Raw genomic sequence first — 25,311 nt, 5'->3', positions numbered from 1 at the left:
GCTTTTGAGAGGGTATATCAGGCTTTTGAGAGGGTAGGTCAGGCTTTTGAGAGGGTGCATCAGGCTTTTGAGAGGGTAGGTCAGGATTTTGAGAGGGTATACGTCAGGCATTCGTTTATTCTTAGGAGGTGATTTGACTGGAGAAGAGTGGTTGTCTTCAGAGCCAGGAAGAGTGTTTTCTTCATCGTTGGTTTCTGTAAAATGTTTTAAGCATAATTATATAGCAAGGAACACGACAGAAGGAGGTTATTGCTAGCCACACTTTACCTGGAGAGTAGTATTCCTTTAGCAGTACCCCATTGTAACACTTTTTCAATACTTTGCCGCTCCCAGACTGCAACTCGTATCTACCCTTGTCAAGGATCTTATGGACAATATATGGACCTTTCCAGGTGCAGTCCATTTTCCCTCCCATTCGATGAGAATTGGCCATGACACGATATAGCATAGCATGACACTGCTGCCAACTGGATAACTCTACGACAAAAATGGCAAAAAATAAGCTAAAGTTTGCTATATAAAATAATACCTTCAAAGAGTTATGCTTGTTGTCATACTGCTGCTTCTGTTTTTGCTGTGCAGCAGCAATGTTCTCCTTGGCATTGAGGTGACAGCGGTCACGAATTTCCATCAACCTTTGGAGAATTCCATCCATGTCTTCTCCGTCTTCTTCATTTTCAGTCTCCTCTCCACTCAATTGGTCAGCATCTCCTCTATCTTCTATAGCGTCGACACCATCTCGTTGATCCATATCAAAAGTAACAGCTTTACGCGGGTGGCGATTGAACATTAGGAAAAAGGGTGTGTACTTTGATGACGCCTACAATCAAAAAATAATATATGCATGCATGATATAATAATTAAAATTTTACCTGTTTTGATATGCGATAGGCATAAAGAGCAGCAGAGAGATGCTAATCCCAGTCATCAGTACTATAGAATCGATTACCTTCTTGAGAGTGTTCACTATATAGAGTCTGGTTGAAGCGTTCATCAAGGCCATTTGTTTGTGGGTGGTAAGCACTTGATACGCAGTGCTGTATGTCAGTCAACTGAAAAAGTCGGGTGTTGATTTCGTTGACAAACTCTCTTCCTTGGTCTGATTGAATCACTTTTGGCCACCCATGCCTGCAAAATGTGTCAAACAGAAATTTTGCTACACCTTCTGCTGATTTTGATGGGAGTGGGGCAGCCTCAGGCCACTTAGAGAAATAGTCTGAGAGGGTGATAATGTACTTGTTTCCAGAGCTTGTTTCAGGTAGAGGTCCTACCAAGTCAATACCAACTCTGTACCAGACCTTTGTCACAGGGATGGGGTGTAGTTCTGCTCTGGGCTTCTGCAGTTGGTGATTCGTTCGTTGGCATTTGTCGCAGTGCTTGCAGAGCTGTATGACGTCAGCATGTAGGCCTTTCCAGTAGAAATCCTGAGCAACCTACATGCATGAAACAGATATAATTATACTTTATAAGATATGATGATAAATATACCTTTCCATAGGTCTTGTCTCTCCCAAAATGCATCCCATCCAGTCCACCGTGGCACATGTTTAGTATCCTGCTTTTCTCCTCTTGCTTCACCACAACTCTTCTCATTCTATGCATGCCAGTGCTGTCCTTCTCAGGCAGGTATAAGCATTGTTGCTGCAGAGCATATCTTTGAGTTTTGTCTCTTATACTTCTCTTGTCATTAGTGGAAAGCCCGTCTCTGTATTTCTTCTGGCCAGCATTGCTGGCAGCAGTCTTGTACAGCAGTATGTCCTCATACTCTTGTTGATTGCTAACAGTCTATACATTTCGCATGCACACGCACGCTTATAGGTTTTGACAGGGTACATGTACCCAGATGATATATCCTGGGGGCGGGGATTCTGTCCTAGGACGAAACCACCGGGGGGGAGGCATTGTCCTAAGACCGCAGGCTCCGGGGGAGAAACTGTCGCCCGGAGGTTCTATCCTATGACACCGGCACAATACTGACTCAAATTACACGCCATACGCTACACGTACATACAGGATTTGAGGAGTTTTTGCAACTGTAATGTCGAGAGCGGAAGTGCCTGTCTTCTTCTTCTTCTTTGTAGCCTCCAAATAATGAAGAGTAGCCCATTGGGCAGACGAAAAAGAATATTGAAAATGGGTATTATTATAACACGCAGTAAGAGGGTGGAGCTTTAAACCAATGTGCTTGTGAGAAGGAGATCAGCGCGGGTTTGCCTTAGATCTTTGATGAAGAGCAAGAGCCACTCTTGCGCATGGGCAGCTTTCAGCCAGACAAGGCCTTGCAGGAGATTGTAGAGGGTGTCATGTAGTGCCCTTGGGTCGTGGGGGAGGTGAACACTGATGCAGGATGGGGCATCCTGCAGGAGAGCAAGTCTGCGCATTGAGAGAGCATGGCAACTTACTAAAAAGTGTGAAGGTGATTCTTCTTCAGTGTTGCATAGTTTGCACGATCCATCACCGGGAGAGATATTTCCTCTGTTGCGATATCTAAACCTGGACGCATCCAGCTCGAGCCCGTCACAGCCCACTAGGAGCCTGATTCTGAAATTTGAGGGGCCATGCATAGAACGATCCAGCTGACAGCATGACCATAGCATCGAAGGGCGACCTAGAAGGGCGGGGAGGGATGAGATAGGGAGATTTGTGCATGTGTCCGTCATCTTGACGTATTGTGTGACTAATGCAGATTTCTTTGCAGCAGTCTTAAAAGACCCTTTGTTTTTCCCGTTTGAGATCATAGACGAGAGTGAAGGGTAGCAACGAGATAAGACTAGTGTGGACCATGTTTTTAAGAGACCTGATGGAGAGTCGGCGAGAAGTCTTTCTACCATAATCTTTTTCGGGAGATCTTCTGAAGACATGCATCCGATAGAGTTAATAAAACAGAGCTGTCTGCAGTCCACCAATGCCGAGATCTCCAACGAGCCAATAAGGCTGGTGAGGGCGAGTGACGGACATCTTGTAGGCAGGCCTTGAATTGTGCGAAGTAGTTTCCTGTGAGTTCTCTCCAACATGTTGAGATCGCTCTTTGTTAGGGACCAGAGTTCTGATCCATAGAGCATAATTGGAAGGCAGAGTGAGGAATAAAGCTTGTGAGAGGTGATTGGGTGGAGGCAGCCGAACCTCGCGCCCACAGAATTCAGGGCAAAGAAGGCACTCCTACCCGCAGAGCAGCGTCCCGAGATTCTGAGGGAGCCAGAAGAAGACACTAAGCGAAGGACACCAAGGTGTTTGTAACTATCTACCTCCTGGATAATTTCCGAACAAACAGAGAAGGAACGGGACTGGCGTCCAGAGGTACGTGATCTTGTTGATTCACCAAATACCATGACTGCCGACTTGGAGGAGTTAATTTCATAGCGCCATGTACTCGTATAATGAGAGACGATATTAAGAAGCTTCTGTAACCCTTCTGGTGAGTCCGCAATGAGAGCAAGATCGTCTGCATACATTGGGGAGGGACAGTGGACCGAGCCAACCATTGCACCTAGGCCACAGTCATGTAGTTGGGCAAGCAGATCATCAACAAAAACTGAGTAGAGAAGCGGAGACAGGATAGCACCCTGACGAACTCCTTGGGAGATAGGGAAGATTCTTGAGCGAGACCCTTTGAGAAGAAAGCAGGACGACAGACGAGAGTACCAGTGGACCAGAATGTGCCAAATTCTAGGGTGTATACCCTTTTCTTGAAGTTTCACAAAAAGGCCTTTATGCCATACCGTGTCAAAGGCCTTCTTCACATCAAGAAATGCGACAAAGGCTTTCTTGCCACACTCCCTGAGAGATTGAACCGTTTCTTGAAATATGAAGGACGTGTGAATTGAGCTGTAACCAGGTCTGAAACCTCCCTGAAGAGGGCTGAGAGATACTCCTTGGTGCAGTATCTTCTCTAAAAGAAGTTTCTCAAAAAGTTTCCCAACATTAGATAGGAGAGAGATTCCTCTATAATTTGAGGGGTTCTTGAGGTCCTTGTCAGCACCTTTTGGAATAGCGATGACTAGACCAAGGGTAAGCAGATCAGGGATGTAGCAGGAAGCAAGCATAGCGTTAAAGATTCTGCACAACTGAAGCTGAACTGCCGGACCAGAGAAGCACAAGTGTTCTGTTTCAATGCCATCAGGACCAGGTGCTTTCTCACGTTTGAGAGTATCTATAGCGTTGGCAATGTCAGATTGGGTGAGTAAGATATCTCCACCCTGGGTGGAATCAAGGAGGTCACGAAACCTATTGTTTACACTTTGCAGGTTGTCGGAGTCAAATAGTGGGCTATGACAGGGGGTACCAAGTGTTTCAAAGTAATTGGCCCAGCCTTCTAAGAGGGTGTCACCAGAATACGAAACATCATTATATACAATGGTGCCAGGGGAAGTTGAGGTGGAGGGAGCGTAGAATCTTTTGATTTCTCTGAAAAGCTTCTTAGAATCTTTATTGGCCAGGTCTAAGTTTAGTAAATATTGCTCTTTGAGCGAGTGACGATGCTGGCGGAGCAATTTCCTGAAGTGGCATTTCTTTGACTTATAGATTTCTTTGAGGGGATTTGCCGGGGCCATTGGTTTACCAGCAGATTTCCAGTGACGAAATGCTGATTTCGACTCAGAGTGGGCAGATTTGAGGTACATAGACCAACCTGGAATAATGTGTTTTTTGTATTTCTTCAGGGGGAGGCCCTTTAATGCCGTGTTATTCATTAAGTGAATCAGGTTGCCTGTCACGTGAACAGTTACGTAATTATGGCTCATTTCAAACCAATTTTTCTCCAATAAAGCCTTTAGGCCTGTTTATTTTGGGAAAAAATCGACCTATACAGGAGGCTTTGCTCTGCATATCATTATCTGCAAGCCTTTGCTAAAGCTATCCTTGAGCCCAATCGTGAGCTACTACTAATTAGTCTGTCACACAAATGGTGTATCCAGCTGGAGCTAGCCTAAGAGAGATTTTACTGAGACTAGTGATACACTTTCAACAGGTTACGGGCAGGCTGGGGCAAGTAGTAGCTCACAAAACGATTAGAATCTCAAGGATAGCTTCAGCTGACAACCTGCTGTGGTGCAAAGCCTTTACCAAAGGCTCTTAGCTTTCTGATGTAAGTCGATGTTTTCCCAGTTTAACAAAAATGAAAAGGCTCTATTGGAGAAAAATTGGTTTGGAATGAGCCAAAATTCAATCTTGTTACTAAGGTTCACGTGACAGGTACTTCCGCTCTCGAGTTTAGAGTTGCAAGAACTCCTCAAATCCCTGTATCAGAACAGTTTACTGAGAAGCTTGAGCTGGGGTGGGGCTCATTTGTTGCAGAGCGCTTCCTGCATAAGGTGGAGTCACTAGTTTGTCCATTCCAATGTTGAAGCAAGGCCAATGCAAAGGTTTTTTTAGCAGAAATCATCTAGACTAGCTTGTCAGAACAGGACATTTTCAAAAATAAAGCTGTTGCTAAGGCTTGCTGCTTTTATAGATACACTTCTTGCCTGAGGCAGCCAATGAAAAGTGGGATCTAAATCAGTTAGCACATGTGCATTCGGTATCTATGGTTATAGTGTCCCTCATCCCTCGGGCAAAGCCCTCGTGATATGGGACACTATAACACATAGATACCTCATGCCCATGTACTATCTATAACTTAGGCATTGAATGTGCATGTATTCAACAACATAATTATAAAACCAGCTACCCGTATATCTTCTAATTTATCGGACAGCAAAAAATAATTATTTTGGAAATTGTCCGGGTATAATTGGAACAGATTTTTATACAGCATGCGAAGAGTCTAGAACAAGCAAGCAGCTGTATGCGAGCTAGCTAAGTTTAATAGACCAGTGTGCGACTGAATAGCTAGTTGCACTAGCTATCTAAAACTAGCTACTCAAAGCTATCTAACTGCAGCACTCTAAGTCATGTCTTACTTGCCGTCTGTGAATGGTGAATGTAACTCAACTTTTTCAAATAAAGCACTGGAGTGTCCGTTGTATCATAGATAAAGAAGAGAGGGATTGGCAACGGAAGTAGCCTCGATTCAAGGCAGATTAAAGTATTTTAATCGGCCTGGAATCGAGGCTATGAAATGAGTATTGCCTCTGGAATTTGGATTACAGCCAATGGAATTTAGATACAGCCAATGAAATGAGAGTATTACTACATCTACTCCTTCTTTATAACCTCCAATATCACAGTCTCCTCCCTATTGACATTCCAAGAGCACACGGAAGTGCTGCAAGAGTCTCCAGACCTTCTTTCTCTCTTCCCCCTCCCCCCTGGCCCTCTGAGAAAAAGGTCTGGCCCCCAGACTAGTTCAAGGTGTTGCTGAAGTTGACTTTCAATTGGTTTTAGATGCTGTCAGAAAAGAAATATCCAAGAAAGAACTACAAGTAGATACTACTCGTGCAAAGAAGGCTAGAGAAATTGGACAGCATTTGTTGTTGTTTGGTAAAGATGATGATCTTTTTGTTACATTTTGTCAAACTTTAGTAACTGCCCTGAAGTCCTGTTTCACAGCTTAAGGTCAAAAAAACTGCTGAGTTAAAGCTGTGGATGGCATATCATACAGTAGCTACAAGCCAAATAAGCACTCTTTGGACTCAACTGTGTTTAAACATTGAGACTTTGGGAAAGGATCCTTTACTAATTCAGAGTGTTGCTAGATCCCTTTTTGAGATGTTACTGAAGAAACAGTTTGGCTGTGATACTGGTCCTGTGACTCGTGCAGCTACTGTTGATGTCGAATTTAATAAAGATGAGTTAAATGCACTGCGTTATGCGTGTGGATACGTGGCGCTTAAGCTTCTACGCAAGTACGAGAGAGAGAGAGGAGGCGAAAAATTTGATCAATTTGAGATGTGTCTTGGAGAAATGGCTGTCATGGGAGAACCAACAGATTTTACTCAATACACTACAGAGTGGATGGGGTTTATTCCCATTGGAATGACGAATCTTTTCGATTTTTTTGTACTGTGGAAGGTGTTGTTCGCACTACATTACCAAGAGTTGTTGTCTCTGAGGATTCTAACTGTAACAGAAAGACAATTGTTGATGCCGTCGGACACAATGAAAATGTACTATTCTACTGGAGTTTAGTTTCTCAAGATATTGATGAAGAAGAGCGGTCTTCTGAATTGTTGTCGGAGACAATTAATTTGTGGGTAACAATTCGGGGCTTCTCATTGGCATCACATTGGTTGGAGGCATACAAACGTGCACAAAAAAAATTAGTGAAGAAGAGCACTGGTATCAGGAAGACACTGAGCTAATTCGTATTTTGCATTCTATAATTATATATAATTATGTATTTTGTAATAATAATTAGAAGTCAAGGAAATATTATAGGCGTCAACCATTGCATGTACAATTAATTATAAAAATAAATGTACTGCATGTATCTATAGAGTTGGCTATTTAGCATTGGTCTTTCTTGAACACTTTCTTTTTGGTAATGGGGAATTCATATCGTCATTAACTGTGATGTCTTCGTCTCTAAACAATTGCCTCTTTCTGCTAGAGTTCCCTCTCACTGGGTTTAAGGCCAAACTCTTTTGAACCCTCAATGCATTGGCATTTCGGAGGCACTGTTGAATTGTGGGATTTTCATTTCTATGTCCTCTTGCCCTTTGTTGGCCAAAATAATTCTCCAATGGGTCTTGGGTTAACCGCTCACTTAGTAAGAATAAACTTTCTTTCTCGTGCTTGGTCAGCAAATATTGACTGAGCTCAACAAATGAGTTAACTACAATGAGAAAGTGGAGACGTAAACCCAATAGACAGTATACATGCACACCAGAAATTTACCAGTAAGTTTGAGGCCTTCAAAGGTTAAGTATACTTATGGTGAAATGATGGTATTTCCAATCTGAGCCGGCAGATCTAACCTTTGCCTCATTTTCCCAGTCAGTTAAATATTGCAAAAAATCATCTCGTAACCACTGTTGAAGCAAAAAATACACTTTCACAACGTACCACAACCAACTCTAGCTACGGCATAAAAACAGTACACACACCAAATCTAGCTACCTTCTTTGTCCAATAACGGTACTTTATAGAGCAAATTCTCGGCTTTCTGCCCATGGGCCACTATTTCTCCTGTGGAAAGATTTAATAATTGTTGACAGGTCATTTCTATGCATTGGTCATTCAATAATAGGTGTCAGTGATCTAGACATCCACATACAAATCACAAGGAAGCAAATGGTACATAGCCAAACACACTATCGCAAACTATGGTCACTATTTCATCACTATTTCAATGCCAATTGCACTTGAGCTATTCAAGCTTTCATTGTTTATTTCTATCAATCAACATGTCTGTTAAGCTTTTATATACAGTAAACACTATCAATACAATGAAATTGCTTTTCAGAGGTACATAGCCAATTCCACAATTCCAAAAACACTTACTTTTGAAAACAAGCGCCCAACTAGAGTCAAACGTCTTTAGCTAACAAGATTACTAGCCACGTGGCATACATAGTATACTATTTAAAGTCTTTATCCATATAAAATCCTTTGTTACTGTACAGAAAAGGCATAAAACACTTTCCCGCAAGGCAAGCGGGAGTCTCTAGAGGGCAACCGCGGCGTGGTTCGGGGGACAACACACATCTTTTGAGATTTAACCACACCCCCTGCACAAAAGTCTACGTTTTGACTTCCGTTGCCAATCCCTGTCTTCTTTATCTATGGTTGTATGAAAATTGCCCAAAAGAGTGTCCGGGGTAATTAGAAGTGTCTGATAAATTAGAAGATATAGGGTATATTAATACAGTATTTACAGTCTATGCAGTGCCAGTTGCTGAATGAAGTTCTCGATCCTCACACACACACATTTCATGCAACTGGTCGACCGGCTGGTCACAGACTCACAGCCATCACAGCACCATTCCATGAATCAGGCCTCATGCAGCACGAAGCACATACTATTAGGGGCCAACTGTCCCGAATTGATCAGCTGGGTTACTCCAAAAAGCTTATCAAGCCTGGACTAACTAGAATCTTCAAACAATTATAATGAGCTTTACACAAGAGAAACTAGCTTGATCAGTCTAATAAGTGGGCAGGGCTCACTTGCTTGTGCACTTATTACATGCATGTACTGTGATTCCACCATAGATAAAAGAGTTTCTCTCTAATTCTATCTAGGATTCCATATTGAGAGCTGAGCTAGTGATGCTATATACTGGAGCATTTCCATAACAATTTACATCGATCTTCTTCCATGTAGGTGAATTGTTGTCTTTGCACTGAAAATCGTGTGCTTTATAATTATTGTGAATTCACAAAATTTCGCCTCCTTTGGCAGCCAGCTGTTCGGGGGATAACGCTACCATGTTTTGTCCTGAAGGGAAAGTTGGAATGGCGAAGCTAGCACGAAGTTGTAAATAATTTTATGGCAATAGCTATCAGTATGCACAACATCGATTGTCTTACAGGCAGATCCAACATTTTGCAGAGCTGCATCAAAGCATTTAACTGGTATAAGCATGAGTAACTTGAAGGTATCTTCCTTTACTTTGAATTCCATGATAGCTAACATCTAGTCTCGATTTCCAGCCTCTTTGCAAGAAGTATGGGAGGGCGTGGCCTGACTAGCTAACATCTTTGCTAACATTTTTGCTAGTACTTTTATACAGAGTCTTGGCATGCATGCCTCTTTGATGCTTTGTCAACTAATAGAGCTAACCTTACCATAATATTATATCTCTTTGACTTCGTTCATCTTTGTTCTATGTGCAGAAAAGGATAGCAGAAAAGAGGGGGCCTAATCTCACAGTTGGGGCCTAGAATTTTAACCGAATGGACCCCCTGGGGGGCCTAAACTGTTAAAATTCTAGGCCCGGGGGGGGGCCCAAAATATTAAAATTCTAGGCCCTGGGGGCGTGTCCACATCCGATGCACATCCGGTGCCGTATAATTATGACACCTGATCCGAAAATTAACACTGCACGCCATCAAGATCCAGTGAGTTCAATACGGCTCGGCATTATTCCCTAGGATTCTTAGATTCTATTGAAGACAAGTCAGAATTTAGTGAATAATGTCAAGAAAGGTACGATAAGATAGCATTTATACCATGCCGGCTTGATTTTGAAATTTAATAGGTTATTCTTCTATTATTTGCTGTGCAACTTTGTTTGATGAGTATTGGATCACGTAAGTTCATGTGAATATGTTTTGTATGTTGCATTGTAGCTAGCCATAGGTGTCACTGTGTATGAGTATGTACCTAGAGAATGCACTGAACCCCCTCCCCTGACATACGCAGATGTTGCAGCTACGTTAACATCTAGTCTCAATTCGACCAATGGGGCCATCACAGTGTGCCCAGGTGTCCCCATCTCCCTCACCTGCGTCCATGACAATAACGCTAGTGGTGTGACTCGCTGGAGGGTCACCGGTACCTCAACAGCAAACTGTGAAGAAGCTGTTGCTCATGCTTCACTGATGCCCCCTGATGACATGTGTGGTCTATTCACAATCACCATGATCAGTGGAACCTCTAGTCCAACAATGTTCACCTCAACTGCCCAGACTACTGCCACAGAGGCCATCAATGGTGCTGTAGTAGAGTGCTTCTCCAGTGGTCTGGATACATCACTCGTTGGAAATATCACCATCAATGTACTCTGTGAGTAGACTATTATTTTATGTTGTTACATTCTTAATTTGATCACAGCTATCCCCACTCCTGACCTCTCCATTGAGCAAGTCTCCCAGTCAGTGGTGAGGGCCAACCTGTCAGTGACGGACACTCAGTGTGTTGCAAGTTATCAAGTGGATGCTACTCCAACCAGTGGCCCTGTGTCAACCAGCTCAAGCACTGATTCAACATTCAATGTCACTGGTCTAAATGTGTGCGAGAATAACTATACACTGTCAGGATCGGTCTTTACAGCTGATAGGGTTCAAAGTGTATTGAGCTCTCCCATCAATTTCGCTGCAAACCTGTCAGGTAAATTCAATTATGTTGTCTATCAGCTTGATTTAATAACATTTTAGATGTTAATGAGGGCATAACTGTGACTATCAATCAAATGGACCCACTCATTGAATGGACACAAACTCTCAACCCTCTCTACCCAACCTGTATTACTGAATATGTGGTGATTGATCAAGGGAACCAGTCCCTCACAAGCATTGTTGACTCAGATACAAGATCACTTACTGCACAGCAACTCAATGCAGCTGGCTTCCCCTACTGTATCAGTATCCACCCTACAGTCACACCAACGACTCCAATGGGACCTCTGACCTCAGTTATGGGCAGTTCCAACCTCTATACTAATCTCATTGATCCAGGTAGAGTCTATATAGGTGTGATTGATTCGACAATAAAAATTCTTGCAGATTTTCCCACCCCGATGCTTACCTTCAGTTTTCCTCCCCTCAATCACTCTGAAAATGAGACGGGGATCGTCGTATTGCGTGTCTATGTACAAGTAAGTAAGCTAATCACATTTTTCTTGTTTGGTTTTACTAGGAAGCAATTTTTCAGACACTCCCTGAATCTGAGGTTCCCACTCGTAACTATCGCTACACCAACCTCACTGGTTCATTGTCCTCCATGGTGAACTTCACTCGAGATATGTTTGAGATTGCATTGGCTGGAGCAGATGGTGGCCATCTTGTTAATGTCACTGTGATGTTTGCGAGGGGTCAATGCACAAGTTCAACAATGGCTTCTTTCACTGGTGAGGGTTACTGTCAGTGTGTCTTATTTAATTTCATGCTTGTTTTACTGCAGTGCCTGATAGGACCACCTCTATAGTGATGCAAGGTCCAACTACAGACACCAGTCACCCTGTCACAATCACTCTACCCCTCACCCCCTACCAACCCGAGGAGCTGCTCATCATCTCAACTGTCCAGCCTTCCAATGGCAATCCAATGATGGCTAACTTTTCTCGCCCTGGGATGCAGTACTCAATGACCTTTGATAACCTCATGGTTGGTACATCCTACACCTTCACCGTCAGGATTGTCCTCCGTGCCAACACTACAGTGGTTGTTGTTCAACCCGCTATGGGATTATTCATGACCCTTATAACCCCAAGTAAGTTGGTGTATGCTCTAGTCTTTCCTCTCCTTGTAAGCATAATTATATTGACTGAGGAACAACTCTTCATAGTGTCATATTGTTTCTTGTACATATACAGCAACCACTCCTCCCCCCACTACCATGGCCACTACCACCACCTCCACTCAAACACCCACCCAACCAACTACTGCCCCTCAGGGTGAAGGTTGTGGTGGTGGTTGTATTGCTGGAATCATCATTGGTTTTCTGATTGTTCTATTGATAGTTGTGGTCATCGTTGCCATCATTCCGTGCTACTGGAACAAAAAAAGAAGTAAGTTATTATTCTCACTTATAAAAATAAGTGTGGAATTTTGCAATAAAAACAGAACCGAAGGTATCATCACAAGAAATGGAGCAACAAAGAACTCTAACGTGAGTCATATGTTTCTTAGCTAGGGTATACATACGTGTTACTGTGCATGAGGCTAGCTAGTAGGCAAGCAAAACAGTTTAGTTTCTAAACCGTGAGCTTATGGCTTAAATGTATAGACTAGTTCTCGTTTGTAGCTAATATAGCATAGATAGAAGCTATATTTTCTGGCACTGTAATTACATCATTACCGTAATTGATGTAATTACAGTGCCAAAAAAAATTCGCTTTTGAGTGAATCATTTTAGAATACAAAAAATTGCGTTCAGCCCAACTGCGCCTAAATTATGGTGGCGCTTATGTTCTACAGCTAGTATAGAATTCGTAGAGAAAATAGGCGTGGTATAATTATATATACACATATATACTTACATTATGCAGTACCAACGATGGGGAGGAGGTGGATTCCATGGCCAACATACCTGAATACCCGCCCACACCTGAATCCGACAAGGTGAATGAGTTATCGTATAGCGGGTATAAGTTATTTCGAGGGTATAAATTGTCGCGGTTTTCGCTGATTAGCATGTACCACGAATATTAATATCGCATGCATACACCAAAAAGTTGTTAGTTCACGAAATCCTTTCTAACGGTCTTTCCGCGAAAGTTTATCCCCTCTAACTATACCTACTATGAATACGGTATCTGTATACAAGCTTTTTTATCTCGTCCCATTTATTATCCTGTACACATAGTAATTACACAGTCTACTTTAAACTTATGCTGTATAATACAGATGCCTTATGAAAACCGTTTCAATTTTGTCGTTTTTATTGTAATGTTGCTAGCTATAGGACCCTGCACATGTCAACCATGTCCCAAGCCTCATAAATGAATCACCCAAAACCGTACGTGATGCCGCTCAGTCTTTGAGAATTGATTTTATTTTTACCTCCATGCATCAGTTGGGTCCAGTGTACGAAGATCCTGATGCCTTTAAAGTAGACCCTCACACTGAGGACAATCTTGCCTATGGTCATGTTCAACAGTCAGCTCAATTGAAGGGACCGATATATGAGGACATTAAACCAGACCCTCACACCCAGGGGAACCTCGCTTATGGACATGTGCAATTCAATTCATTTTAAAACAGTGAGTCTATTCATTTACTTCAGATGATTTTTATCACACATTTTTAGCAGTCTGTACAATTCATGCGTTCTTACTTAAAGTTTGGTGTTTGAAGGAAGAGCTCAATGTCATCATACTGAAACAAATCCACTGCGATTTGTATTGTATACCATAATTATTATACAGTCAAAACTACAGTATCATGTTCAGGAAAACAATTATTATAATATTATATATATACACTAACATGCATGCAAATAAATCATAAACGAAGTGGCTATTTGTCCGGTAACTGGACTTCACTATATTTGTCTGGCATCCCACATCGTGCATGCGCATAACCTTTGAACTGGCCACTTAGACACATAGGTACACACATAATACAACTAGATACAGTGGAACCCCTCTAACGAACACTTTTGAGAAACAATGTAATGTTGGTGGCCATTACTCAGAAGTGACCTTCGTTGAGGGGTTGCTATACACAAACTGTTCATTTGGGATATGGGTGCCTGAGTGGCTGTTATATTGCAGTTGGCCTATCTTCAAGAGTGGCCATTAGGAGGGATTTCACTGTAGACACAAGCAATTAAGATACCTAGACTCTAGTTAATTATTTTGTGAGATAATTAGGACACGTATGATGACTCATTGATAATAATTATATTAGTTGTTTAATTTGGCGTCTTGGGCGTAGCTATAGTAATACTATATACTATGTCAATATGATGCATGTGCCTTAGCTTATAAATTTTCTTAGGTGTATATAGTTTTATTGGACTCAAATTTCTGAATTGCAGCCCCCATTCTAACGGCATTAAATAGCAGGACAGGCTGTGCAATACTATAGCTAGCTGCATGGCTTTCCCTGAATATATATTTTCCATTGAAAGCAAGTAAGATCGTATATTAATTATGTCATGCTGAGGTTATAATTATGCTGAAAGCTAACATTCAAATTAATTCGCTTAGCAAATGTATGAAACATGCAGGCTTTTATAGCTATGTGTTTTTGTCAATAACAGACGCTATACTGGCCACATAATTATATATGAAATATCTGTGGCTTATACCATATACATGTACAGTAGACTCTCGCTAACTAATCCAGCTCTCTGAATTAATTACAGTCACCTCGATACAGAGGAACCTCTGAATAAAGGACAGTTTGGCATGTCCTCTTTTCGGAGGTTGTCCTTTGGTGGGAGGTTCGTTCAAAGTAGTTTGGGTCAGCAGTATACTGGCCATGCATGCAGTATACAGAATAGCGAGTTTTGTGCGGTACCAAACCAAATGGCTGGTATATCAAGGTAGACGTACTTCGAAGAGCTGGAATAGCCATAAAGATAATAATACAAAAACAAAAATAGGAGAGTATGCGCACTGGAGTAACAAAAAGTTTGAAAACAAGATTATGGGTTGGTATAGTCTTGCATGCTCCAACTAGATGGGGGTGGGTGGGGCACGATCTTTAACAGTTGGGTCCAGCACTAGGGTTGGGTCGAAAACAGCAAAAACTCCTCCTCTGGATCTCACCCAAGACACAAGACAAAGTTATTTCACATATACACGCTCTGAAGGCGGACCTTATAGCTGCTGTGTTATGTCCTAAGAAAACTCTAACCAGTGTAACATGATATATTTTTGTTTACAAAGGGGGCGGACTTTTGTGTAATCTTGCTGACACTACATGTATCTATCACTTTCACTATCATACAATTATAATCATAGTACAAGATCTAGTGCTCTACTTTTGTGTGTCTTATTGAAAAGTTCATGTCAGTATCTTTGGTTCAGACTGGAGAATCTGGGGCTATACTTTTATTGTGTCATGCAATCATGCATATCGCCATGCCACACTCTATTGACCATCGTCTAGAATCTTATTGACTATTAATTCAATGCCTAATGGCCCTATATAAACCTTTAATTAATGGACCTGCAATGTTGATTGTGCCTATTCATCCCTGATGTGCATAGGTATAGCTACACTAACATATACACAACTGCATTTGATTGTACACACAATGATTTTTTTGTCATTACATCGCTTTTACATGATTGTTGGTGTATAGCTATAGATCATATCGTACATGAATTCATTTGCTAATAATTATGTACAGTGTTTATATGGAGGAGTGAATCTATACTTCAGCTAAAATCATATTGCGCATCATGCATGTAATCTGTGGGAAGTTAGTTCAGTTATGAAATGTTCAGTAAACTATTTCTCCATATGCAGCATTCCCCTGGGTGAGCTAGGGGGTCTGGTTTAATGGCCTCAGGCTCTTCATATATCACAGGTGGTGGTCTCATTTCAGTTTCAGAGTGCAGATTTACCTTCTCGGACCTCCTACACTTGTTAACTGCCAGCACACCGAGGACACCAAGGGACACTACAAGAATCAGAGTCAACAGGAACGTCAGGGCAAATGTGAGGGCAACAGTAGCTCCAGTTGAGAAGGATGTCACTGTATAGAACAAAAGCAGAGAAGTTATAAACAAGTCAATATGACAATAATGGATATCGAAAATTAATCATGCATGTATTATTGTACATTATAATTATACTGGACAGGTATTAATGTGTGCAAGCTTGTAGTAATAAGTGAAAGTTAATTTATAAACATCTGCTCATAATTATTGTTAGAAGGAGCAGAACAAACAATGATATGCCATAATTATGATAATGTACAAATTTTAACACAGCAATTCAGTCTTACTTATTGTGAATGATCCTGTCAATGGAATGGACACATTAATACTGTTTCTCCTTCGTAGCACAATCCTAATTACATACGAATACTCCACACCGGCATTTATACCATGGAATGTAACAAAGTATTGCGAGGACAGCGGGTAGTCATCGGTGATTGGTGCCGCATCAGCCAGGGTAAGGGTGGAGATGATAATAAGTTCACTGCGAGGATAACTGATCACAGGTAGAGTTAGAGTGACAGTGTAGGCTGGAGATGACGTTTGCTGTCCAGCACTGCTGATGATCATTACAGATGGAACTGGGGAGAAAAAACTGTATGTGTTGAAGTGTGTTGAAGTGCTAATTATAGATTGACTTACTGGGTGCTGTGCATGGTGAACACTCCAGTCACCGGTGCAACCACATTCATTGTATTGTCAGTGCGAAGGACAATCCTTATGCTGAAGATGTATTCAGTAGCTGGCTTCAGATTATTGAATGCCACTGTGTATTTTATCGAGGGTCCCGTAAAGTTGTTCATTATAAGAGCACTGTCAGGAGGTGATACAGTCGAAACGATTAGTAGTTCCCCAGATGGGTACACCGTTAGTGGTAGAGTGACTGTGATACTGTGACTGGTAGCAGTAGTTTCACCTTGAGTTACGTTAGATATTTCCGAGCTTGGAACTGAAATTTGTAGTGCATATAATATTTTCAGTACATGCATGCATGTATTCTCACTAATATAATTGGCTGATTCAAAACTGCTACACTGTTCATTCATGAACATCACAGTGACTTGGATAACTTGACCCTCCGCTCCAGGCAATTTGATCATAAAAAAGACACCAGTGAAACTCATCATTAAAGAAACAACTCCATTACCATTAGTGTACTGATAGGTACGTGATTGCACCTCAGATTCCTGCATAAAATAGTATCACACATAACGTTCTCTTTGAGGCCACTGACACAACTTTATTGATTGTACGCCTTTACCAGAACAGTGATCCACAAACTTATGGTACCATTAGTCAGAGTGAAGGAATGTGAGAGCATTGGAGTAGAATGTACAGAAGCATAATATTGAAGTGATTAACGACTTGATAAAGAGGTACCGTATAGCGCAACATTTTTCCTCTAATTGTTTAATTGTTTGTGCGAAAATTAAGCGCCTCGAAATTTTCGCACTCTATACATGCAGTGTACAGAGTTTACAGACTGAGGTATTTGTGCATGCAGTTTACCTGGATTAATTAGAGTGATTGAGCTACCCACAGCAGTATAGCTAGAGGCCCCATTGGAGTCATTGGTGTGACGGTAGGGTGGATGCCAGCACAGTGGGGGAAGATACAGCTACAGCTTTGTGGGGTACACCACCTCCATGACTGGAGTAGTGAGTGGAGTCAGTGCATCAGTGAACCTCACAATTAATCTCACCTCAGCACAAGTCCAAATCACCCACGATCACTGGTGATGATGATCTGGACACACTGGTTGAGGGACCACCCTCCTGAGTCACAATGACATGATAGGTCGTGACACACCGGGCATCATCAATCACAAAAGCCACTCCAGCTATAGACTGTGAGTTTTGGCTCAACAGCAATGTTGGTGTGGTGGTTACTGCATAAAATTTGACGTGTTGAAGACAATTATTATGATCGACTAAAGATCTTAGCAGTTATAAGCTTATACATAATTATTACTGCATATACAAACCTGGTATATCAAGAAGTTTGTTTACTAGTAGAGCATCGTTACGATTAGCATCTTCACACTGCACAGTGGTCCTGTTCAATGACACATCAGCTCTGAAAGTTAGACTGACAGCAACAATGTTTAAACCTTGTACAGGACTCGGAGTTAAGCCAGTCACATTAGCTGTGAAGTTTCCACATGTGGTAGTGCTCCCGACAACAGCCTGAGCTGCAATTACTGTGATAGTGTCACTCTCATTGGGACACTGCCTTGTAAAAGCACTGCCCTGCCAAATTACAGCAGCAGTATCAGTACATGAGAGCTCCACATTCTTCCAAGGACAATGAGTACAGTTGTTGAGCTGTAGAAGTATGGTACAGTTTATAAGCTATTAGTTAGATCTATATCTAAAAACCTTTATTTACCCCGAGTGATCACAGACTGAGAACCAATTAGCAGCCAACAAAAATCTGGTTATTTTCACACAATCACTATTCTATCTAGATTAGAGCGAGGAGAGGAGCTCATCCAGAGCTCAACTCGAGGGTGGGGCTGTTGCTTGAACCAATCCCTAAAAAATCCTTTTCCTTCCGGTCACGCCACAGTAGAAATCCTTTTCCTTCAGGCCACGCCACAGCTAGCTTTACAGTACAGCTAGCTAGCTAGCTACAGCACTACAACAAAAAGCAGCTAGCTGAACGCAGTCGAGTCCCTGTTCCCTGTCAAGCAGCTATGAAAGTAATCATACTAGATCTAGGTCTATTAACACTTATCCATCCATATTACTCAGGTTTTGAAGATTTTACTCCTAGATCTAGTCCTTCTTCGTACCGTTATCAGGAGCTATGGTAATGGTATGCTTATAAAATTTCTCGCATGCATATAAATTATATTATCTATAAACGTTAAACTGTGTACTTGTTTCTACAGCTCAACAACTGTATTGTCCTGGGCAGAATGTGGAGCTCTCATGTACTGATACTGCTGCTGTAATTTGGCAGGGCAGTGCTTTTACAGGACAGTGTCCCAATGAGAGTGACACTATCATAGTAATTGCAGCTCAGGCTGTTGTCGGGAGCACTACCACATGTGGCATCTTCACAGCTAATGTGACTGGCTTAACTCCAAGTGCTGTACAAGGTGTAAACATTGTTGATGTCAGTCTAACTTTCAGAGCTGATGTGTCATTGAACGGGACCACTGTGCAGTGTGAAGATGCTAATCCTAACGATGCTCTACTAGTAAACGAACTTCTTGATATACCAGGTATCCTTGGTTTCGATTTAAAGCGACCCTCCAAATATGTGACACCGTCAGCCTCAATGTTTTCCAATTTTCTGATCTCTAAAAGTAGCCACTGCTGCGTTGACAATTATTGTTTTATATCGCGTCCTCAATATAGAGGTCAAACCACAGCCTCGATTCCAGGCCGCAAGAAACAATGAAATTTAAGCGACCTATAATCAAGGATAGTAGAGTAACCTCCAATTAGATGCAACCCTCTAAATATGCGACACCAGGACTTCAACATAATTTTTTAACCTCCAAAAGAAACGACTTCTGGCTTTGTAATTGTTTAAAAGTGTCGCCTTAAATCGAATAAGTGCGGAACCGTATAGCAGATTATTTTCGTGTGGTGGAAAACTACGAAAACCACAATAGGTTCAACGTCACTATCCTGAGCTGTACAAATATAGCGCACAATTTTTGAGGTCCTTATATTTCGTGGAATGGTTGACTGCTTACCGGAAGCCACGTTTTTAATTTTTAATTTCGTTTAGGTGTAGGATTATACTACCCACGAAAACAACGAAAAATTAAGCCCCTCGGAAATGTTGCGCTATACGGTATTCAGTACTGACGGTATTGCGTTCAGGCATAGATCGTGTGCAATTACTAGTATATACCATAAGTTTTGCGATTTTATTTTTATGAAGTGATCAGCGTTTTTCATATGTTTGATGCTCGCAAAATATTCTAGTATACGGTACGGGCAGTATAACTGGCAGCTATGATCTTTACACATTTTATGCAGCAACCACCACACCAATTTTGGTGTTGAGCCAAAACTCACAGTCCATGGTTGGAGTGGCTTTTGTGATTGATGATCCACGGTGTGTGGCTATGTACCATGTGAATGTGACTCAGGAAGGTGGTCCCACTACCAGTGTGTCAGGATCATCATCACCAGTGAGCGTGGATGGCTTAGACTTGTGTCTATACAGCTACAGCTTTGTGGGGTACACCACCTCTATGACTGGTGAAGTTAGTGGAGTCAGTATATCAATGGACCTCACAGTCAATCTCACAGGTATAAGATGTAATTAATGTTGTAGCTGTATTGAGTTTTCCCCTGCAGCTATCAATGGAGTTAATGTCGTAGTCAATGAAATAGACCCAGTCATCGAATGGAATCGGATCGACAGCACACTTTACCCAACCTGCATCACTGGCTATGTGGTGGCTGATCTTGGGAACCCATCCCTCACAACCAATGTTACCTCAACTGTGACTTCACTCACTGCACAGCAACTCAATGCAGCTGGCTTCCCCTACTGTATCAGCATCCAACCTACAGTCACACCAATGACTCCAGTGGGAGATCTGGCTACTGCTGTGGGTAGCTCCAACCTTACTTTAATTGATCCAGGTATATACATAAGAGGTGTGATTATAACAATGTTCACCCATTTCACTCCCTCCAGATTTCCCTACCCCGATCCTCACCTACAGCTTTGCATTAGTCAATCAATCTGAAAATGTCACCGGTGTGGTTGTGCTGCGTGTGACTGTACAGGTTAGTACATTAGATAGAACATCCTGAATGCATTATTAAAGGCTATTAATGTGGCCAGAAAGTAAGCTGCTATAGCTAGATACAAGACCGGTGTAACATTATTCTCTACATACATCTGATACACAGTATGCCTACGTTCGATACTCTAATTATAATTATACTCTTGCTATCTTTCTCTCCTAATGAGTGGATCTTGTGAACTCTCTTAGTTTCCTTTTCAGTGGGCATTGTACTGAGAGCATGTTTATTAATAAAATTATGCTGATTTAGCAAAGGGTGCGTATGCGCAGTGAGTCATCTTTTTTCTTATTGCCTCTTATTCTACTGACATATCCCTCCTCTTTTCGTTTCATTTTGCCATTTTGTCTGGATTTGCAAGGTTTCAGACTAAAATGTTCCGGATTAGCGACGTAGAATAGATTGTATCGCTGTTTTGTTCATCGACCACTTGTTCATCACTCGTTTCATTTTGCAGAATATTATAGGATCCCTGATAGAAACGACCGCTTACAGCTACACTTGTAATAGGGGGCCTATGTTCTCTTTTGTAACTTTTACTGGTGATTATTTTGAAATTGAACTACCCCAAGCTGAGGGTCGTGAAAATGTTGGTGTCAATGTGGAGTTTGTGTATGGCCAGTGCATGAGCTCAATGGCAGCTGATTTTACTGGTGAGTACATGCATGGTGGAGATAATGTATTTGTTCAAAGACTAATTTTTTTTTCGTTGCAGTACCTGGAAAAAATATTACTGGTATCATTCAAGGTCAATCCACGGACACCAGTTACACTGTCACTATCACTCTACCCCTCACCCCCTACCAACCCGAGGAGCTGCTCATCATCTCAACTGTCGAACCATCCAATGGCAATCCAATTATGGCTGACTTTTCCCGCCCTGTGATGCAGTATTCAGTGACCTTTGATAACCTCATGGCTGCCACATCCTACACTTCTACCATCAGGATTGTCCTCCGTGCCAACACTACAGTTGATGTTGTTCCAGCCGCTACAAGATCATTTATGACCCTTATGTTCCCAAGTAAGTTGCATGGGTGAAATCTGCTGTCACTACGTAAGCATGTATATAATCTGTGGGATGATAGTATTTTTTGTTTTTTGTATAGTCATGTATACAGCAACCACTCCTCCACCCACTACCATGGCTACTACCACCATCCCAAGTCAAGCACCCTCCCAGTCAACTGCTGTCCCTCAGGGTGGAGGTTGTGGTGGTGGTTGTATCGCTGGAATCATCATTGGTTGTTTGATTGTTCTATTGATAGTTGTGGTCATCGTTGCCATCGTTCTATGCTACTGGAATAAAACAAGAAGTAAGTGATTTTTTCTCGCACTGATAATATTGTTACGTATAGCAGAACCGAAGGTATCATCACATGAAATGGAGCAACAAAGAACTAAAGTAAAGCTAACGTGAGTCGTACGTACCTTATTGTGAGGCCACTTGTTTGAGAGATTAGCTAGTGAAGGCCGTGATAACTGTCATTTCTCTTATCATAGCTAATTAGAGTGCCACAAAGGCATGCAATGCCGGTATACATATCATTTTGTACACCATGAATTATTTACTTAGTAGAATGTTTTCCACCCCGTTGTGGTGTGTACAAGTACGCAAATTGTGTGCTAATTAAGTGTATTCATGGTATGTAGTAATTCCCATAAGACAAAGTCAGGCGTTGTCGCAGGCTCAATAATGTTTACCCAAAGGAGCGAGATGTTGCCTTTGAGATTTAACTTTGTTGTCAGACATTTAGACTGACAGTAAAACTCCTGACTCCCTGAAATAACTAGAGCACTGACCCTCGGCTGTTGACATAAATAATAATTATTATAGATCTATATAGAAACCGTCTAGAAGATATTATAATATAACAAGTATTCTATATTGGAATGCTTGATAATATGTTGTGTTGTCATAGAAATAGCATGCAATAATGCTTAGGGTATTTATACGTAATATTGACCTAGCTTTCAAGTGTGTCTACATCCCTATACAGTACCAACGATGAGGAGGAGGTAGATCTCATGACCAATTGCAACAAACCTGAATCCCCTCCCACTTCTGGGACTGTCAAGGTGAGTGACTTACCGCGTGTAATTACATTTTGAGGATTTACATATTCGCGGTTTTTGCTGATTAAGCATGTACCGCGAAAATATATCCCCACGAATATTAATATGCATGCACTAAAAGGTTGCTAGAGGGCTAAGTACAAAATCTAAAGGTCTTTCCGCAAAAGTTTATCCCTTCGAAATATACCAAGGACCGATATACGTGGACATTAAATGTACAGTATACAACATGTAGACAATCTGTTTTATCTCATGCATGCATGCATGCTATTCGTTATACTGAGTTTTACATAAAAATATACACAGTTTACTTCAATACTTGTGCGGTATATTAATTATAGATGCCTATGAGGATTGTTTTAAATTATATTTGTCGTTACTAAATATAATCCATGCATGTCTAAGCCTCATAAATGAATCACCCAAACCGTGATGCCGCTCAGTCTCTGAGAATTGCTTTTATTATTATTATTACCTCCATGCATGCATCAGTTGGGTCCAGTGTACGAAGATTCTGATGCCTTTAAAGTAGACCCCCACACTCAGGACAATCTTGCCTATGGTCATGTTCAACAGTCAGCTCAATTGAAGGGACCGATATACGAGGACATTAAACCAGACCCCCACACCCAGGAGAACCTTTCTTATGGACATGTGCAATTCAATTAGCTTAAAACAGTGGGTCTATCATTGTTTTCATTACTTCATTTATTTTCTTGTTCACGTTTTTAGCAGTCTGTACAAATTTTATGGATTCTCACTTCGCATGTTTCAAGTATTTTAAGTGGAGAGTTCAGAGAGCAAAATAATTGTCACTATGGAAACAACGATTTGATCATTGTATATACGGTATATTATTGCATACCATAATAATTATTATACATCAGTCACAACTACTGTAGGAATGCAAACATAATACACACTACAAATGCTAACATACAAGTAATCATAAACGAAGTGGCTATCCGTCAGGTAACCAGACTTCACTAGCATTGCTATTTGTCTGGCATCCCACATTGCGCATGCGCAGGACCTCTGAACTGGCCACTTAGACACTTAAGTAAACACATATACCGGTAGACGTATCTAAAGATACAGTGGAACCCCTCCATAACGGACACTTCTGGGGAACAATGCTTTGGTCATTATACAGAGGTGGCCTTTGTTGATGGGGTTGTTTTATACACGAACTGTTCATTTGGTACCTGGGTACCTGGCCATTATATCGCAGTTGGCACTTTCTTTAAAATTGGCCATTAGGAGCCCGGTTCCACTATAGCATAATCCGACTAGAAAAACATTTGCAATGTGAAAAATTGCTAGGATTGGCCAGGGGAACCACAAAAAAGCGTGGGAACAAGAAATCAGACGAGAGCATAACTCCAATCCGTTACAACGTCAATCACATGTATATACTGGTAGTTTTCCCATGTTTTCCCAGCCAATATGCCACGCAATTTTTACTGGTGGAGTGATGACCAATCCCTATATATATTTATTATACATCCATTTTAGAATGTGGGGCACATAATCATGATGATTTGTGATGAATTGATGTTCCTAATACATGCAGTGTTGAGCACAGGTACACACAGTCCATCCATGCGTAGTAACATGCACGGACCGTACTGGTGACTGCATGGAATGATGTGGTGGATGGAAGCTGATAGGTGGATCTGGAACACAGTCTATTATTTAATATACTATGTATTGTACATGTTCATGACGTTGTAACGGATTGGAGTTATGCTCTCGTCTGATTTCTTGTTCCCACGCTTTTTTGTGGTTCCCCTGGCCAATCCTAGCAATTTTTCACATTGCAAATGTTTTTCTAGTCGGATTCCCTTTCTTTTTCAGTACAGTTTACGTATCATGACATGCATAAAGTGGAACGTCAAGAGGCAGTACAAGAAGAGAAGACAGGACTAATCAGATATCTTCTGGAATATCTCTGGACTAATAATTATAGTATAATGAGTAATAATTTATTGCTTGATAATTATGTTGAATTTGCGAATCAGTATTAAATGACAGCCATTTTAAGAGCATGATATCTAGCCAGTGCATATAGCATGCCTGTCAGAGAAAGGGAGCTAGAGCTGAACAGTGTGAAGAAAAGGAACACCTCAGGCTCTGGAAAAGCACTGCTGCACTGATTTTAGGCGCACGGTTTATTAGCCACGCCTATCTATTATTATTGGCCACAACGCAATTGCTGAGTCATTAAAGATGGCGGAATTGTCTAGGTAAGAGAAATAGAGACTGAGAGGTCATCTGCCTCGTGGAAGCAATCGCAAATCTGAAGAAGCGCTTTGTAATCCAGGTTGTAGTCGTTTGGAAACCCTGTGCAGAATGTCCTGGAGATGGCTGTACTTGGAGTAAATGCTGGGCAAGAAACTTACTTACTTACTCACTTACTTACTTACTTACTTAGTCAGTCAGACAAAGAGCGGTGAAACGTCGAAATAGTGCAATTTTTAAAATGAAAATATTCATTCATTAAAATGTTTATGGATTAT

At 41.4% G+C, this 25,311-nt stretch overlaps 3 protein-coding genes, 1 long non-coding RNA gene and 1 pseudogene across 11 annotated transcripts in view; 2 read left to right on the top strand and 3 right to left on the bottom strand.

The window, feature by feature from the left end:
* On the bottom strand, positions 1-1,768 carry LOC135341969 (uncharacterized). Its single transcript, XR_010396702.1, has 5 exons — positions 1,489-1,768; positions 873-1,433; positions 530-820; positions 268-477; positions 1-194 (listed from the first exon to the last, which is right to left on the bottom strand). It is a non-coding gene; the product is annotated as an uncharacterized LOC135341969 (long non-coding RNA).
* Positions 1,769-2,059: 291 nt separating this feature from the next.
* LOC135352484 (uncharacterized) lies at positions 2,060-4,619 on the bottom strand (annotated as a pseudogene).
* Positions 4,620-9,903: 5,284 nt separating this feature from the next.
* Positions 9,904-13,720, top strand: LOC135340974 (mucin-2-like). Of its 2 annotated transcripts, XR_010396503.1 has the most exons (13): positions 9,904-10,027; positions 10,080-10,131; positions 10,244-10,606; positions 10,655-10,930; positions 10,978-11,277; positions 11,326-11,417; positions 11,474-11,669; positions 11,723-12,031; positions 12,135-12,329; positions 12,385-12,430; positions 12,810-12,882; positions 13,220-13,279; positions 13,337-13,511. XR_010396503.1 is itself a non-coding variant. In XM_064537423.1 (12 exons), the coding sequence occupies exons 1-12, from the start codon at positions 10,016-10,018 to the stop codon at positions 13,517-13,519; spliced, it is 2,097 nt and encodes a 698-aa protein (XP_064393493.1). In that variant the 5' UTR covers positions 9,904-10,015; the 3' UTR covers positions 13,520-13,720. The 2 variants fall into 2 exon arrangements, 1 of the variants encoding a protein (XP_064393493.1); XM_064537423.1 differs by lacking the exon at positions 13,220-13,279 and having other exon boundaries at positions 13,337-13,720.
* Positions 13,721-15,596: 1,876 nt separating this feature from the next.
* On the bottom strand, positions 15,597-18,442 carry LOC135341428 (uncharacterized). Of its 2 annotated transcripts, XM_064537993.1 has the most exons (8): positions 18,327-18,442; positions 17,923-18,262; positions 17,641-17,826; positions 17,448-17,588; positions 16,942-17,125; positions 16,581-16,887; positions 16,226-16,533; positions 15,597-15,973 (listed from the first exon to the last, which is right to left on the bottom strand). In XM_064537993.1, exons 5-8 carry the CDS (start codon positions 17,063-17,065, stop codon positions 15,708-15,710), a joined length of 1,005 nt encoding a protein of 334 aa, XP_064394063.1. In that variant the 5' UTR covers positions 17,066-17,125; positions 17,448-17,588; positions 17,641-17,826; positions 17,923-18,262; positions 18,327-18,442; the 3' UTR covers positions 15,597-15,707. The 2 variants fall into 2 exon arrangements, with proteins under 2 accessions (XP_064394063.1, XP_064394055.1); XM_064537985.1 differs by lacking the exons at positions 17,448-17,588; positions 17,641-17,826; positions 17,923-18,262; positions 18,327-18,442 and adding an exon at positions 17,200-17,261.
* A 69-nt stretch (positions 18,443-18,511) lies between these two features.
* Positions 18,512-25,311, top strand: part of LOC135340988 (uncharacterized) — a 20,141-nt gene continuing 13,341 nt past the window's right edge. Inside the window, exons 1-12 of one of the 6 annotated variants that reach the window (XR_010396506.1) lie at positions 18,512-18,639; positions 18,692-18,755; positions 18,832-19,167; positions 19,937-20,212; positions 20,261-20,551; positions 20,607-20,698; positions 21,174-21,369; positions 21,432-21,740; positions 21,826-22,032; positions 22,086-22,132; positions 22,717-22,795; positions 23,285-23,348. Coding sequence is in view for 4 of the 6 variants with exons in the window: in XM_064537437.1 (XP_064393507.1) it covers positions 18,634-18,639; positions 18,692-18,755; positions 18,832-19,167; positions 19,937-20,212; positions 20,261-20,551; positions 20,607-20,698; positions 21,174-21,369; positions 21,432-21,740; positions 21,826-22,032; positions 22,075-22,132; positions 22,717-22,795; positions 23,285-23,461 (2,091 nt within the window). In the remaining 2 variants the exon portion in view is untranslated. Of the gene's footprint in view, positions 18,640-18,691; positions 18,756-18,831; positions 19,168-19,936; positions 20,213-20,260; positions 20,552-20,606; positions 20,699-21,173; positions 21,370-21,431; positions 21,741-21,825; positions 22,033-22,074; positions 22,133-22,716; positions 22,796-23,284; positions 23,527-25,311 lie in introns of those variants that run through there. The other 5 variants (XM_064537463.1, XM_064537454.1, XM_064537437.1 and 2 more) reach the window with 5 other exon arrangements.

The sequence above is a fragment of the Halichondria panicea genome, chromosome 1 (genome assembly GCF_963675165.1).
Source record: "Halichondria panicea chromosome 1, odHalPani1.1, whole genome shotgun sequence".
Lineage (NCBI taxonomy): Eukaryota > Metazoa > Porifera > Demospongiae > Suberitida > Halichondriidae > Halichondria > Halichondria panicea.
This window is presented reverse-complemented; position numbering and strand designations above follow the sequence as displayed.